Raw genomic sequence first — 15,465 nt, 5'->3', positions numbered from 1 at the left:
TTTTCATTTTACCTTCAAGTCTCCAGTATGATAAATAGCTATTGTCAGCTTTACTTCACCCTGACCAGTGGTTGCACCACTGGAGGTAGGCTAGGGTCAAGGAGATGGCCTCAAATAATCTACAATTTTCCTAACCTTATCCCTATCCCCCCTTCCTTAGAGCCTTCCTTTATTTATCTTTTTTTTCCCCCCCCCCCTCTTTTAGTGCCTCATCTATCTTGCAGCTTACTGAGGCTGGAATTCTGACTAGAAATGACAGATCACTTCGTATGTCACACTTTATTGTTTGTTGCACTTTTATCATATTTCCAGCATCTTCTTTCAAAATCAGCCCAACTCTGAGGTATATGTTTCTAATTTGTATTACAGAAAAATCTTGCCTCTTTTATTCACTCGGGCATTTCCTTTTGGTCCAATGAATTATTTACAGCACAGTGGAATCTAGCACTTCAAGCATTGACTTCATATGATTTACTACACAGTAGTGTTATTACTGTATTAATAAACTTGTAAAACCTGGCCTTGATAGTATTTGATTGAAGCTGATTTTTTCTGGAAGTTCTCGACCAAGAAGGTGGCAGCTCTTCTCAGAATAAAAGTAGGGATAAATTCACTGCATATAGCTAGTGACAATTTTCAATGAGAAACCAGGAATAAAAGCAGAAATATAGCATAAAGCATAGACAGGTAGGAGTGGGAAGGGGAGAGATTATTAATTAGCGAACATGACTTGTTAGAGGAGGTATATACTGGGAATTTGAGACGGGAAATTCAGGCAGGGAAGGCTTGGAGTTTGTTTGGTGAGAAGGTTGGGAGGAAACAAACAAGCTATTTAGAGTGGGCTGGACACATAAGACAACAGTGCAAAGGGCTGCAGTGGGGGAAAGCCTGAGCCCAGTGAACAGCACACTTCTTTTTATGAAGCTCAGGGTAAAATTTGCCTTCTGGGCTGCATACACACATTGCTGACTCATATCTAATTTTACATCCACAGTTATACCTAGGTCCTTCTCTGCAGGGCTGCTCTCAATCTATTCACCACCCAGCCTGTATTGAAAATGATGATTGCTCCAATCCAGGTGTGTGACCTTTCATTTGGCCTTGTTGAACTTCAGGAAGTTCACACTAGCCCACCTCTCAAGCCTGTGAAGGTATCTCCTCCCTCAAGTGTGTTTCAGTTAGATAAGCTGTGATGCTTCATGAGATAAAAAAGGGGCTCTTCAGCTTCAGACCATTAGAACTCAACAGGGACAGACCTAACGCAGACTTAAAGAGCCTTGCCATTGTCAGAACTGGGGTTTAAAAATATACCATAAACATAATAAGGAATAATTTGCATATACACTGAAAAGATAATATTTTTCTATATATATGTGAACTGTGCCTATGTACTGACCAGTAAGCATCCTTGTCAGATTCAAACAGCCTATGTAAAAATGCTGAATATTAGATGAGAAGCAAAAGGATTATTGCGAGATAAAAGAAAGATAATTAGCTAAACATACTCCTGAGGGTGCACCATAAGCACCACTATTTTATTGGATAAGTAAAATACCAAACCTTGTTAATTTTGAGCTACCTGACAAACTAGCTGCAGTTCTAGCTGATAATCACTGCCTTTAAAACTAATGATTTTGATACAGATTCTCTCCTGCAGCCAATTGTTACAGAGATTGAAACTGTTGAGCAGCTAGCCACATTTTCTGATTCTGAGGAACTTATTTGCAGTTTTGGCCCAGACATGAGCAAAAACAGGCTAGGAGCTGCTTTAATTTATGCCACTGTCAGACTCTCTCACGGTCTCTCTACCACTGGAGTTTCTCTCTGCCGCAACCTTTCATGCTCTGACTAGGGATTTCCCATGCAAAAATATACATATGTGCAATGCACAGATGGTTTGCATATGCACAGTAGGCTTAACATAGCTGATTTACTGTGTATGCACAGACCATCTGTGCAGCACATGTGCAGCAGGTCTGATGTGTACTGGACACATTGGACTTACTGTGCATGTGCTACACAGTTAATCTGTACACACACAGTAGCCACAGCTCTGACTGAGTTGCCAGACATCCAGATGGCCAGAGTCCTTAAATCCCTTCCAGAGAAAAAGTGAAGAATGGAATAAGGATGTTTGGTTTTGTTTGGTTTTCTTTTCCTGGTGTATAACATAGCTTATCCTTTATTCTCAAATGTAGGAACATATTAAAGTGGATATACCACCTCATCACATTTTAGTCTTAAAAAGAATTTCCCCCAGACAGCGAGCAACTCCCTCTGGTCATGCATGTCCAAAAACAACCTCAGAAAACAAAACAGAGCTGTGATAATAATTCTTCTCTCTAAACTTTTACAGAACAAGCATATCCATAACATGTGAACTACACAGGCTTCTTTTAAAGAGGATAGGAAGCTACTTCAGATTTTCTGACTATAAAAACCTTATCACTCTGGAAATATTTAAATTATTCTGGTTAATGCTCAGAAAACTCAGCAGCCCAGATCAATCACAAGTTATAGTCTCAGGAAGAGAGTTTGTTGTCTCGGGCCTTGCCTTTTGGGTGGTTGAGCTTCAGTGTTTTAGAGTGTACATGCTGCTTGCTTCCCCATCATTAAGACTGTGAGGTAATAACACTGTCACTAATGTTTTTGACAAATTCCCCATTGATAAGTCTTCCCTAATACTTAAACATGAAAATAACTATTAGACCCACAAATATTTTCAATAATTGCTAACACTGGCAGTTCCAATGTATGGAGAATTTATTTATATTTACGTACTGGGGAGAAGTCTGAAAACAGCATGTGGCTGACATCCAGCTTTTTTTGCATGACTTGAAAATGCTCACTTTCTTCTGCACTCTGGGGAAAGGCCTCTCTTGCATTTATTTGCATGCTCAGGCCATCAAACTCCCAAAAGTGGCAGCACAGAGGTGTTCCTAAACATTATCTTCATTAGAAAATTCTGCTTACAAACACCAGACCCAAATCACCCTCTTCAGGAAAAAACATAAATTAAGGGACCACTGAAAAACAAGACATAAAACAGAAGTCTGAGGCATTCAAACCTGCATTCATACTATGTGACTCAAAACTACAAGAACATGTAGCTTTGAGAAAAACAAAAACATTACATTGTTTTTTCTCTCATTGCATGTTTCTGCCTTGCAGACATCATCAAGGTCTGCTGGCTGTGTTTCCGAGAGGAAAACATATTAGGTACCTTACCCATAGACACCAGGTTGTGAGGTACACCAAGGCCTTCTTCACTCCATTCTGAACCAGTCCCATCCACACAGACCTTCTGTGCCTCCCCTGAGCCTCTTAAGTTTGCCAGCCTGCCTCCAGGAACCCAAAGAGGACATAATGCCTGAATAAGACCTGATGAGTGCTGAGCAGAGGGGATCACCCTTGAACCCTCTGGCAACAAGAGAAAATAGGAGAAGAACCTGTCAGAGCAAGCGCCTGTGTGGCACTGGGCCTAGCAGTCCCAGGATCCTATTCTTGCTGTAGGCTTTGTAGCCACCAACATGGATGGAGCCCCGGTGGGCACCTACAGGTTTCATCACCCATGTGGCCCTATCATGACAGAATCCCACCCTGGGATTCACGTACACAATCCCTGAGATGACAGGTAAACCAGGAATAATTGAGGATGGGACAGGGGCGGGGGGAGGGGGGGGGGGGTAAAGGAGAACAGCTGGGGGATCACAGCACATCTGCTGCTTCCACTTAACAAACTGTGTAAGTTTAACACCTTGCAAGGAGCCAAGCATCCCATCAGAGCCAAGCATCCCATCGTAGACAGCTGCTCTGCAGGTACTCAGTGCTACATTCGTCCCTGTACCACCATGAATGGGAAGGACTCGGGTCCAGCACTGCACATCTGCAGATGTCCCAATATGAAGACCGAGGTCACCCTGAGTACCATTTCTCCAGCCCTTCTTTCAGGCAAGACAAGCACACCTTACTCATAAGGGCACAAAACATGTCCAGAACAAAATCTGTCCACCGCTGCTTCAGCACTGTTCCCATAGAGCACAGCATCACTGACTTCATCTGATGCAGGTAGGACAAAATTCCTTTTGTAGATCAAAAAAAAAAAAGTTCTAAAATTTACCTGCACCACAAGGACTGAACATCCAGTCTGTTAAGCAAAGCTTCATTTGCCTTTGTCCCTCCCCTGCAACTGCAACTTTTAACAAATCTTTTCCTATTCTTTGTGTTCTCCTGTAATCTTTCTGACTCGCTTAGATCTTCGTGTAAGTTTAGTTAAAATACTTCCCATTAACCACGGGCGTTTCAAAATAAAGAGAAGGGCACCTGAAGCCCTGACAAGGAAGATGCCTGCTCGGGGTTCGACTGAGAGGAGCGGCAGGCAACCAAGGTGCCCGCGGCCCCTCCTCAGCAGGAAAACAGGCAGGGAAAACTAGGTGTAAAAGCTCGTGAATGGAGATAACGACGCGTGAAACGGATTCGGCTGGAGGAAATTAGTGTAATTTGCTGCTATTTATTCAGATAGCGAAGAAAATTAAACCCCACTACCACACATCCATCGCTCCCCTTTCGCCGTCGGAGCAGACCCCCACCCCTGCCGGCTCCCGCCCGGAGCCACGCTCATGAGCGCTTGAGCCCGCTCTGCCATAGCTCCCGGCTCTACAGCCCCTGGACACAGGCTGTTCCGGCTCGGCACCGCCGGACAAGAGCTACCGGGGGACGTCTGCCAGCCGAGGACACGGCGGGAATGTGTGTAGCGGTCCCGAGAATTTGCGTTCCTTTTCCCCCTCAGCCTGTCCCACCCAGCCTTTCCCTCGGGTTAACCAGCACCCAGACGCTGCCGCCGGGATATTGGGGCCAGGCACGGGGCTGTTCGTGCGGCAGCGCTGCCGATTTGCCTGCGGGGCTGACCAGGGGCTGCGCATGGGGCTGCCACGGAACTGGCTCCGTCCGCCGTGGGGCAGCCCCAGTTTGTCCTCAAGAAGACCTGCTTGTGAGCCGATGCACGGACGCCCAGCACAGCCCTTTCTAGACCAACCCTTCCAGATCACAGGGCGTTTGTCAAATGGCTTGAGTCTGACTGAAGTGCTGGCCACAGAACTGAGAGACGCTCCTGCCTTGGAGCAGCCGTGAGAGACTCCTGCCCGCACTAATTCCCACTCTGCTCCCTAGCAATCAGGGATGAATCCTTTTGGCATCACCACTTAGCCAGAGGAGAAAAACAGCCTCCTTAGGGTTGTAGAAGAGTCCCATCACTGGGCACAATCAAGTTTGCAGTTGGCTTGGTGCTGGCTAGCCTCTTCCAGGCTGCCTTTCCCACATGAAGGCTGGATGAGGTCACCTTCCAAGGTCCATTCCCACCTGGGCTGTTCCAGGATCCTATGACGATTGCATTTTCAGACTGGCAGTAATGGTTCTTTCTCCTTAACTGCCAGTGGTCTGGGGACATGCCTGCGAAATGAGCCCTTGGCTGTGGCAGGAAATGATGCAGGGCAGCTCTCTTTCTGGGCACACCCTGGGCAGATGCCACCTGTGTGCATCAAAAAGGGGGAAGCTGAGATGGGCTTTGTCCTTGGGGTCAGCAAGGGCCATAGGGTGAGAGGGTGCAAGACAGAAAAGCTTTCACAGTGTTCTGCTCTGATTAGGTGAAACAGTGCTGCTGTTGGAGATGTCAGTCTGGCTCACGCTGTCACCTCGCTGCTCTCCCCTCACCCTCACCCTGCCATGTTCTGGCTGAGGCAGAGACATGAGACAGTGAGAGTCCATGGTCTGCACCCACGCACACCTAACCCCACCTTGCTGCAAAGGAGGAACAGGAGAAGATCTCTGCAGGTAACTGTCTTTAATCAAGATGTGTTTCAGGTATTAAAGAAGCTTTGTAGAGAGAATGTCGGAGTCCAAAAGTGAAAGCAGGATCCCGGGCCTTGGTCACTGACAACTGGAAGGGGAAAGTGAGAAGGGGTGAAGATGGTGCCTCATTCTCCAGAGTTGTCCTCAAGCGAAGGCTGTCCAGCCTAACACGTTGGTGGGCAGGCTGCCTTACCTTTCCCGGGAAATAGTCTGCTGGACCTGGAATCATACCCGTGCCACCAGGTTTGGTTCTTAGTCCCATTGTGTACTTGGGAGAGCTTCTTTTGTAGACATCCATGTCCACATTGGCAAACGCTGCAGGACCTGGTGTCTGCAAGAGAAGCAATGAGGTTGGTGGGTCCAAGAGGCAGTGTGAATTCTTGCCAGGCATCCATGAGTACTGTGCTGCCTTAGGTGACTGGCCAGAAGGAGAGTGGGAGGTCTGGAGCCTCGGGAAGGACAGCTCCTTGAGAAGAGAGGTGGATTTCCCAGAGGACGAGTGATATTAGTGTTGTTAGTACCAGTGAACTGTACCATGGAAAAGTGAGAGACTGCAGGTGTCTGTGCTGCTAACAGCAGAGCCAGAGGCCCTGTGGCATCTTGGGTTTTGCTGCAGGTGCAGAGAAGCGTGCATTACGTGGGGATGCAGTAGGCACCGGGACCCTTCTGCCCGGAGGAGAGCAGCTGAGCTTCTGCTGCTGATGATGTGAGAGAGCAGAGGAGCACAGCTCACCTTTGCCAGGTCTTGAAAACAGCTCTGGTATAGACTCTTCCATTTCATGGAGTAGCAGGGTTCAGCATGGGTGTACACTGTTTGGGGTCCCAGAACCCTGGGCAGTGTGTAGGTGCCAGGACCTGGAAACGGAATAGGAAGAGAGCCTAGGTGAGTCCCCTGGGAAAGGGTGCAGTACCTGGGTGGAAGAGAGTCAACCTGCCATGCTGGCTGTGAGGAGCAGGAAGGTTATCATGCCCCTCATCCCAGTGCCTCTGGCTTCTGTGGCTCATGGTGTGCATTGGCTGTTCAGAGCCAGAGCTGCTGGTTGTTCTGTGAGATGGGAGAAGTTGGCGCCCTGCGACAGCCAGAAGTTTGTTGAGCACACACGGTGTCCTGCTGCTGCCTAGGCTTTTTGCTAGGCCTGTTGAAAAAGCTGCAGCCCCTCCCTGAAGGACACACAGGCTGTAAGCAGGTCTGTTTCCCCAAGTTCCGTACCTGGCGTTTGGAAGCCTTTTAAGTCCTTGGGTCGGAACTTCATGCTACTCGCCGGTGCAGTTTGGTAGATGTGTTTGTTGGCATTATCTGTGGTGTAGTCACCTGGGACAGAGAAGGAGGTGGAAGAAATGAAGCTGGGGACCTAACTGTAAGCCAAAGAGGAGGAGTCAGGAGGAGATGCTCAGTCTTGCTTGTTTTCTGTCTGGAACTCTCTGAGGCCCATTTGGGGCATGAGCGGAGGGTTTTGTGCCCCAGTGGCACAGGGCAACAGTAAGGCGTGCTTGTCAGGCCTGGAAGAAGGGCTGCAGAAATGCTACTCACTGGGTCCAGGGGTGACTCCAATCTTGGTCTTGGGACGTGATGTCACATGTGCCGATGGAGCTACATGCTTCCCAGTCTTGGTGATGGATGAATGGATGAAGTAGCGAGGACCTGGTGAGCAGCTGGTTGCGGCGGGACATTTGGTCCCTCGAAATGAGTATGCAGGGGCTCTGTATCTGGTGGGATCATGAGCCGTGTGACCTGGGAAGAAAAGCCTGTGAAAGGACATGTGCCTGCAACTGTGTAGTGAAAGAAAGTTTTGAAGTGGAAGCAAGCTGTGTGCTGTGCTTCCCATTGCCACTGCCTCCCCGTGATAGTTGGCTTACCTGTGGTACCAGGGAGCCAGTACTTGGGACCTGGAGTGGCAAACTCTGCAAGGATTGGGCCCCGTCGGGGATGAGGTCTCCAGCTGCCTACCCAGGGTCCCTCCATGGTGGTGGCTAGAGAAACTACAGGAAAAACAGGAGAGCTACCAAGGGGCTTCCTTGACACAGCCCTGGTAGGGAGCTTTCCTTTAGCCCAGAGCAGGAAGAAAGTGAAACTAGCATCACGAAACTAAGTGAAGAACAAGAAGAAGGAGCAGATGGAGGAGAAGGAGGAATGGGGGGGAAGCAGCAAGTTAGGAGCAAAGATGCAGCAAAAACTCCCAATTACTGCCCTCAGGCAGTAACTGTTGGCCAGGCCAGCAGCAGTGTAGAAGTGCAGTGCTGGCCTGGCAGGGAGGTAGCCTCTGGCATGTGTACACACCAACTTGCTCAGCTGGAGTGTGGCACTGCCTAGGTGAGGTGCAGGGAGGGACACCAGCTCCTCAGTGACATCATAATCCATTGCTAGGTGGGTCCATCATCATTGATGTCCCTCAGCAGGTGACATCCCAAAGGGCCATTCTCACCCAGTGATGAGCAAAGCCCACTGTGATGCTGAGACCCTCAAGTTGCTATATTGCCTTCAGGGCTCCTCTGGGGCTGGGTATGGGGCCGCCATGGAACTGGCTCAGTGTGGTGTGGGGCAGCCCCAATTTGTCCTCACACAGACCTGCTTGTGCCCTCATGTGCACAGAGATCCAGCACAGCCCTTTCTAGTCCAGCAGTGCCTCAGCACTGGGCTTTTGTGAAATGGGATGAGTCTGACTGAACTGCTGGCCTCAGAGCTGTCAGAGCTGAACTGCTGAGAGCTGACAGTGGCTTCTGTCTCAAAGCATCTTTGAGAGCTGCCCACTCTAATTCTCACCTCGTTCCACAGAAACCCGGGGAGAATCCTTTTGACATCAACACTTAGCCAGTGGGGAAAAAACAACCTCCCCAAGAACCAGAAAAACAGGCTTTGTCTCAAACTTTGCACTTTTCTTGCTTCAACCCTTCCATTAACTCCGGCTCTGGGGGAGAAAGGAGTAAGTAAGGAGTGAGAAAGGTCAGCCAGCTGACCTGGCTTAGTTTCTGTCCAGGCTCAACAACTGAGCTCCTAATCTTATTTAGCAACAATGTAAGAATGGCCTTCTTTGGCAGTGAATAAATGTTGTGTGTTAGCTGTAACTGCCACTTACTGTGCCTGCAGGCATTTACAATGGGAGATCCCCTGAAATGAGCTGGGGAGTTGATAGTGACCAATGCCCAGCTTGTGCTTTGTATCTTTTGATGCTTTTCCAAGGTCTTTGTGACTCCAAGGTCTTACTGTCAGAGAGGAGGGACAGAACAAAGCTATCAATAATCTCAGTTGTTCTGGCCTCTTCATTTGAGGGCCTCCGGTGTCTGCATTATTCAGATGCTACCAGTGTCTTCAAGCAGGTCTCCCTTTAATGCCCACTTCTCCAAGTTGTTTTGGGAGTTCATGGTCACCAGGATTTTCAATGTTCATGCTTCAGGAACCTTCTGGGAAGGTTGGACAGAGTTAAGTTTCATTATTCTAATTTTCCCAGTAGTATATGAATGTCTATGCCTGCACTATGAGTGCTCCTGCCAGGCTTTTCAGTCCCCAGATTTCATGACTCTTTGTTAATAACCCCTTGTTTAGTGACCCTTTAAGGTTTTTAGTCTCCAAGTTTTTATGGTTTGAGACCCTTATGGCTTTTCTTTCATTGCCGTGCTTCATGGGCTGTGGTTAATATAGCATCCATTAGGAAATACATTCTGAAGCATAAAAATTGTGATTTGAATGGAAATGCTGTGGGCAAGGTAAAACAATGGAGTGGCAAACCAGTTTAGAAGACATACAAGTCCTTTAACACAAGCTGATTCGTAGAGTGAAAGGCACTTAAACTTCAAAGGCACACACAGATAGAATTTTCTCCCACTGGTCAAGTACTCATGAAGTATAACCAGCAGTTTTCATAACACCTGCAGTCTTTGGTACACTAAGAAAATCATATATGAGCTTGCTCTCTTACCATAGGTGAAGCAGATATTGAGAAGACTGGCAAGAGTTACATTACCAGTTCAGCTGACTAATAATATTTCTTGTTGGATTATATTAGAAATGCCAGCATTAGTTGATGAGTCTTAACCAGTTCTTGTGTTCTTGGTGACATTTGCCTGAATCTTCTGCATCCATTTTTTTTTCTTCCTACTTTCCTCTGTGTCCTGTATCAGTGCTATCAATTAGGTTTTGTTTAGATGATGCTTTGGAGCCTACTGATGGCAGCTCCTCCAGACTTGGGGCATTGTTTTCACTCTGGAGAGCTAAAAAACAGCCATTCTGGTAAACAGCCTTCTTGGGTGATGGTAAGTTAACTCTGAAGCCTACTGATAACAGCTACAGAGGAAAGCTTTGCAGTGGGTTGGAGGTGTTAAAGCTGGAGCTCAATGATAACAGCCCCCTAGAAGCATCCCACAGAAGGGGGCATTTACCCTGCAGCATACTGATAGCAACCTCAAGAACCATCCCTTGTGCAGAACATTCAAAAAATGAAGGGGACAGCCCTCAGACCAAAGGCTGTTTCCCAGAGCTGCCATCAGTAGGCTCCAGAGCCTAGAATGAATGAAAACTAGAAGTTTATTCACATAGTCTGTGAATAGAAATAGGCAATGACTTGCAAAACAGGCTAATTTACTGGTATTGAAACTGGCAGTGGGCATAACATATTTGGCACATTATGAATATACTTAGCATATTTTATTTCAAACTTCTTAAAAGGATATGCTGTAATTGATCCATGTTTAGTGAGAGTATGGAAGGATGTTGCTGGAAGTTGTAGCCTGTATCAACACAGAAGGAGGGCAGAATTAAAAGATGCCTATTAAATCTGATTAAACTCTTCAGAAGTAATTACTGTGTATGATATATTATTCACAAATAACTAGATACCTATGTATTTTCACTGCATGTTACAAGATCTTTGTACAGTGCACTTTAGGAAATGACACAGTTGGCTTAATTAAAACAAAAATTAGTATAACAGATTTTACCTGTATGTTTCAAAGATAATTTCAGTGATGTGGAGGATCCCTGCTGTACCAGCTCCCAGCACAATACATGCTGGTGCAGTCAAATATCAAATTGTATGAGCTCTAGTGTATGCCACACTAGATGCCTTCTTTGGACAAACAAAAGGAAAAAATGTTAAAAATGTCATCAATTAAGTTTGATCTAGTTTCAACTTTTTGTTTTAAAAGAGATGGAGGCTTAAATAGCTGTAAATTTGAAGGCTTTCGTATCTGTGCAATTTCCATTCTGATTCAGTTAAGGACAGAATTTGAGTCTTTACCTCTCATCAGCAAGGTCATCTTAACAATTAATGAAAATGCCTAGATAAATTTGTCTGGTTTTCTTTTTTCTGGTACTCCACTGTGGACCTTTAACAGTAGTGCTCCAATGCTAAGGAATAGTACTTAAAAGTTTAATTACATGGAAGTGGCAAGAAGTACCTACCATGAGCATTCTTTTGGTTCAGAGAATACAGACTAGACTTACTGGACCCTGCTGTACCTCTGTTTTTTAAGAATGTTAAGCATTTTCATTTACATCGATTCCACTAGTGTGTTTGGTGTCAAGTGTGTAAATGTGCTTAGAGGTCCTGAGGCTGTCTCTATAAGCCCTTCAAAATCGTAGAACTGCTGTTTCAGTCTAGGGACTCATGAATGCTTGCTGGACCAAACAGTATGACAGATGCTTTTTGACATCAAAATAAAAATAAAAGAGAAAAATAAAAGAGAGACATAACATCCAAATCACTAATTACATTTTTGTTATTAGAATATATGATGATAACTATATGTTCATAGGAGAAATTAATTTGATTTACAGCTCTAGTAATTAAATAAATGCCATGTATTTTATAAATCTAAAACAAATATTTAAAACAAAAATTTGAGATCGCACAGGCATCAAAATCTATGGTATCACATAACTTATGGTTTATACAACCAGGAACTGGCTTGTACAGCTCTAATCCTTCAAGGAGGACCATGGTATATGTCGAATAACTATGAAAACTAGCATGAGATGGGAGAATGTGTTCTATAGCAGGGCTGTGTTTCTGTGTTTCCAGCCACCCTGTACAGGTGGCTAGCCTAGGGAAAGGTGTAACCCTGGCCCCTTCCTCTCAACCCTTTTGTTGAGCTGAATGGAGCTGCTCACTAAGGAAAGAAATGTATGCCAAGTACAGCTTGGCTCTAGGTTACTCCACAGCAACGGGATAATCCAAGGACAGATCAGGAGTCTCACCGTGCAGCATCTTCTTCAGGGCTAGCTAGTTTATACCAAAGAAACCATTACATTAATTTTACATAAGTTAACATTTTAACTTTAATTCTTCAGTTATCTTAGTGGAAAAAAAAATTTTTTTTTTATATTCATGTAAGATAGCATAGGTTGGAATTAAGTCTGTGATAGGTAATTTGGGTTTTTTAAATAATCATAGATTTATTGATGAACTTTTCAAATAAAAAGCAGAAAACCAATATTATCTTATAAAGTAAAGAATATTATCTAAGGAAAAAAGATTAGTTTGCAAGAAGAGCGTTACCTCCTATTTTTGGAATTTCTCTAAGATTCCTGTCTCGGCTGTATTTCAAGAATCTGTCTATAGGTTGCATTCCTGAGCCTATCAGCCTTACAGATCGGTTAATAAAAGTCAATCAGTGGTTGTTTAACTTGCCTGCTACTGCCTGAAGCAGAATTACAAAAGCTAAATGTGTTCAAAACTCCACCAGGAGTTTCTGTCATCTTAAAACTCCAAGTGTATGACCTCATGGCAACTAAAAAATAAATATTCCACAACAGCTTGAAGAAACTTGCAGTTACTATGCATTCATGTCAACAAAATAAGAAATCACGCTTGAGGAATAGCAATGTTTTCACTTTCTGCTTTTAGAATGATTCATTTAGAAATGGAAACTAATGGCAAAAGGACCATGAATATGAAACAACTGACAAGGAGAAACAAACAAATGCAATTAATTAGAAAATAGTAATTTGATTGCTAAGTGAGAAGGTTTATAAGCAACATAGAATTGTCATGTGCATTTAATCAGGTTCACTGCAGTTGCAATTAACTGTTCAATACTAAGCTTCTTCACATATTCTGAATATTCTGACTGATTTACCATTAATTTCTACGTAGTCCTGACTTTGAACTTTCATTAGTGTTCATTCTTCTGCATACTCAGCTAGGGTATATTTTGTCTCATGAAGATGACTTTCAAATGCACTAATTTGTTAATGCAAATTGTTTTTCTTTCATGAAATCACACACAATTTTTGCTAAATATGAGGAGAAACACTCTAAGTAATTGCTATAGAAACAAATCTGCAATCAGCTTTCATTATTTTTAAGTGAATTGGGGGTGTTATTCTTATAATTAAACAGTATTATATCTTCTTAATCCATTGCTCTAATTTGTAACTTTGACCTGAGAATTAGTGAAAATATTTTACTCGTGTAATGGGAATTGGAGCTAGCAAATAAAGAGATTTTTTTAGTTCAATCAGGAATTTTAGTTCAACTATTTTAGCAATAGTATTTTCAGATGCATTTTCTTTCAAAAATAATAGCATTTCTTCTCACTAATACATGTTCTAGAATCTTTAAGATTATATAAATATAGCTTTAAGATGTAAAAAATTTGGAAGAAATTGTATCTCTTGTATACAACCAGAAACCTATATGCCATTTACCTCAAAATCTAACAAAATTAGATACTGACTATTTTACAGGAGCCTTAGCAGCACAATAGTGAGAGATTGGGCAATAACACAATTCATCCAATTTGTACACTCTCTTCCTTCAAAGACTGACCAGCTTTTGCAACATGAGGGGTTTATGTGCCTAATACTAGGGATTGTGGCACTGTTGCAAAATTGTTTGGGAAGTACAGAAGTGGACTTGGCCAAGGAGGTGTATCTAGCTTTGGCCAGCCCAGTCCAGCAATGCTATCATTAGGAGACTATTAGGCATGTTTTACAACATAAACTGAGATCTATTTCTTAAAACCATATCACATGCTGTTCCTATTTTTCAAAGCTCATGACGGATCATAGTCTTGAATTTAAAGGACATACATGTAAGAAGAGCTCAGGTTTTAGAAGAGGCATGGATCTGAACTTACATTAGAGAAATACTGAAGAAGTCTGTGTTGCTTTTAATTAGCATGGATTATTTAATCTGTGGAAAGTCAGAGTTTAATATTCGAAAAGTGAGACTTGAATGTCTTTCATACTGTTGTGAAATTTTGCAAAATGAAGAGTCAGATTGGGGCTTTAGTTTCTCATAATCAGTTTCTCATTGATAGGCGCAGTGATTTCCACAGTCAACATGGACTTATTTATACATGTAGTTTAATTTCAGAATGCATAGTTCAATTCAAAAGGAGATTAGAATATCAATCAGTATCAGTGCATTTTTTGTGTTTTGTTGTTTTTTTTGTTTGTTTGTTTGTTTGTTTTTTTTTTAATATTTGGCTTTTTATGAGTAGGATTTTTGAAAAAAAATCCTTACAGTAAGCATCTCAGTAAGCAACGCTCATGAAGGCTATCATGAAATAGCCTTACACTTCGATAGAAATATTTTCATTTGGTATGGCAATCAGCCTAACTCCTCTGAAGGTCTCTGAATCAGTTCTACTAGCTTTTCTCTTTCCTCTGGTTAATTCCTCAGGAATTTTGAGGGAATATCACCCAAACTTGTGCTACTGGTTCATTTTCCCCTGAAGCTTTCAAAGGAAACTGTTGAAATAGATCAGGCCACGTGCAGTCTTGTTTTACACAGTTACCAGACTTGTACCACTAGAAAATGTGCATTTATTTTAAAGCATCCTTTCCACTGCAGTTGTGTGGAACAATGATCTGCTGAATTTAATTCACAGATCAAAGAGGGAGGAAATTAACCAACACAGTAAATTGATTATTTCATGGGTGACATAACCAAGGCAATGATTTATCTTAATAAAGAGCAACATCCCTCTAGTCCTTAACTGAATTCCAGCCAATGCAATAATACTCAGTTGTTAATGACTTTGATGTTGATGTGGAAAAGTGAATGACTGTATAATCACTGAAATGAGACCTCATCACAGTTGGAAATGTTTAAGCCAAATCATTTTGGACTGTGAAAAGAGCCCTGAGTGGTATAGATTGGCTGGGTCCCAGATTTTCAGCCTTAACTAAACAGGGCCTGAAAACTTTATCATATTGCCATGCCTCAGGCTGGTCTGCAATTCTGACAGCCCCAGAGAATTGCAGTTTAATGTGTATGTGTGGACTCGCTGCAGAAAAAGAATCCAGCATTTACAGAATGCCATGGAGGTACACAAAAGCCACCTCACGCAGATAACGAATGCAAACTTTAACTCCCAAGCAAATCCAATGGCCAAAACTGGCAAAGAGGGGCAACCGCGACATCCTGGTGACACTGAACGGGCTCCGGGCTCGGCGTGCCGGTAGTTCAAGCAGATCCCGAGCAGTGTGGGTGGGGGCAGCCCAGTCCCGGGACGAGCTTCGCGCTGCCGGCCCGCCGCTGACACGGCCGGGGCCGGGGCCGGGGCCGGGGCCGGGGCCGGGGCCGGGGCCGGGGCCGGGGCCGGGGCCGGGGCCGGGGCCGGGGCCGGGGCCGGGGCCGGGGCCGGGGCCGGGGCCGGGGCCGGGGCCGGGGCCGG

The 15,465-nt window shown here is 44.3% G+C and overlaps 1 protein-coding gene across 1 annotated transcript; it reads right to left on the bottom strand.

Moving 5' to 3' along the window:
- Nucleotides 1-5,805: 5,805 nt before the first annotated feature.
- Nucleotides 5,806-7,816, bottom strand: LOC136291761 (ciliary microtubule associated protein 1A-like). Its single transcript, XM_066186894.1, has 6 exons — nucleotides 7,705-7,816; nucleotides 7,379-7,579; nucleotides 7,058-7,159; nucleotides 6,581-6,702; nucleotides 6,041-6,178; nucleotides 5,806-5,935 (listed from the first exon to the last, which is right to left on the bottom strand). The coding sequence occupies exons 1-6, from the start codon at nucleotides 7,808-7,810 to the stop codon at nucleotides 5,840-5,842; spliced, it is 765 nt and encodes a 254-aa protein (XP_066042991.1). The 5' UTR covers nucleotides 7,811-7,816; the 3' UTR covers nucleotides 5,806-5,839.
- Between the last annotated feature and the right edge of the window lie 7,649 nt (nucleotides 7,817-15,465).

Source organism: Chamaea fasciata, unplaced genomic scaffold (assembly GCF_029207755.1).
Source record: "Chamaea fasciata isolate MVZ Bird 193981 ecotype frontalis unplaced genomic scaffold, bChaFas1.0.hap1 SCAF_7, whole genome shotgun sequence".
NCBI classification, from domain to species: Eukaryota; Metazoa; Chordata; class Aves; order Passeriformes; family Sylviidae; genus Chamaea; species Chamaea fasciata.
This window is presented reverse-complemented; position numbering and strand designations above follow the sequence as displayed.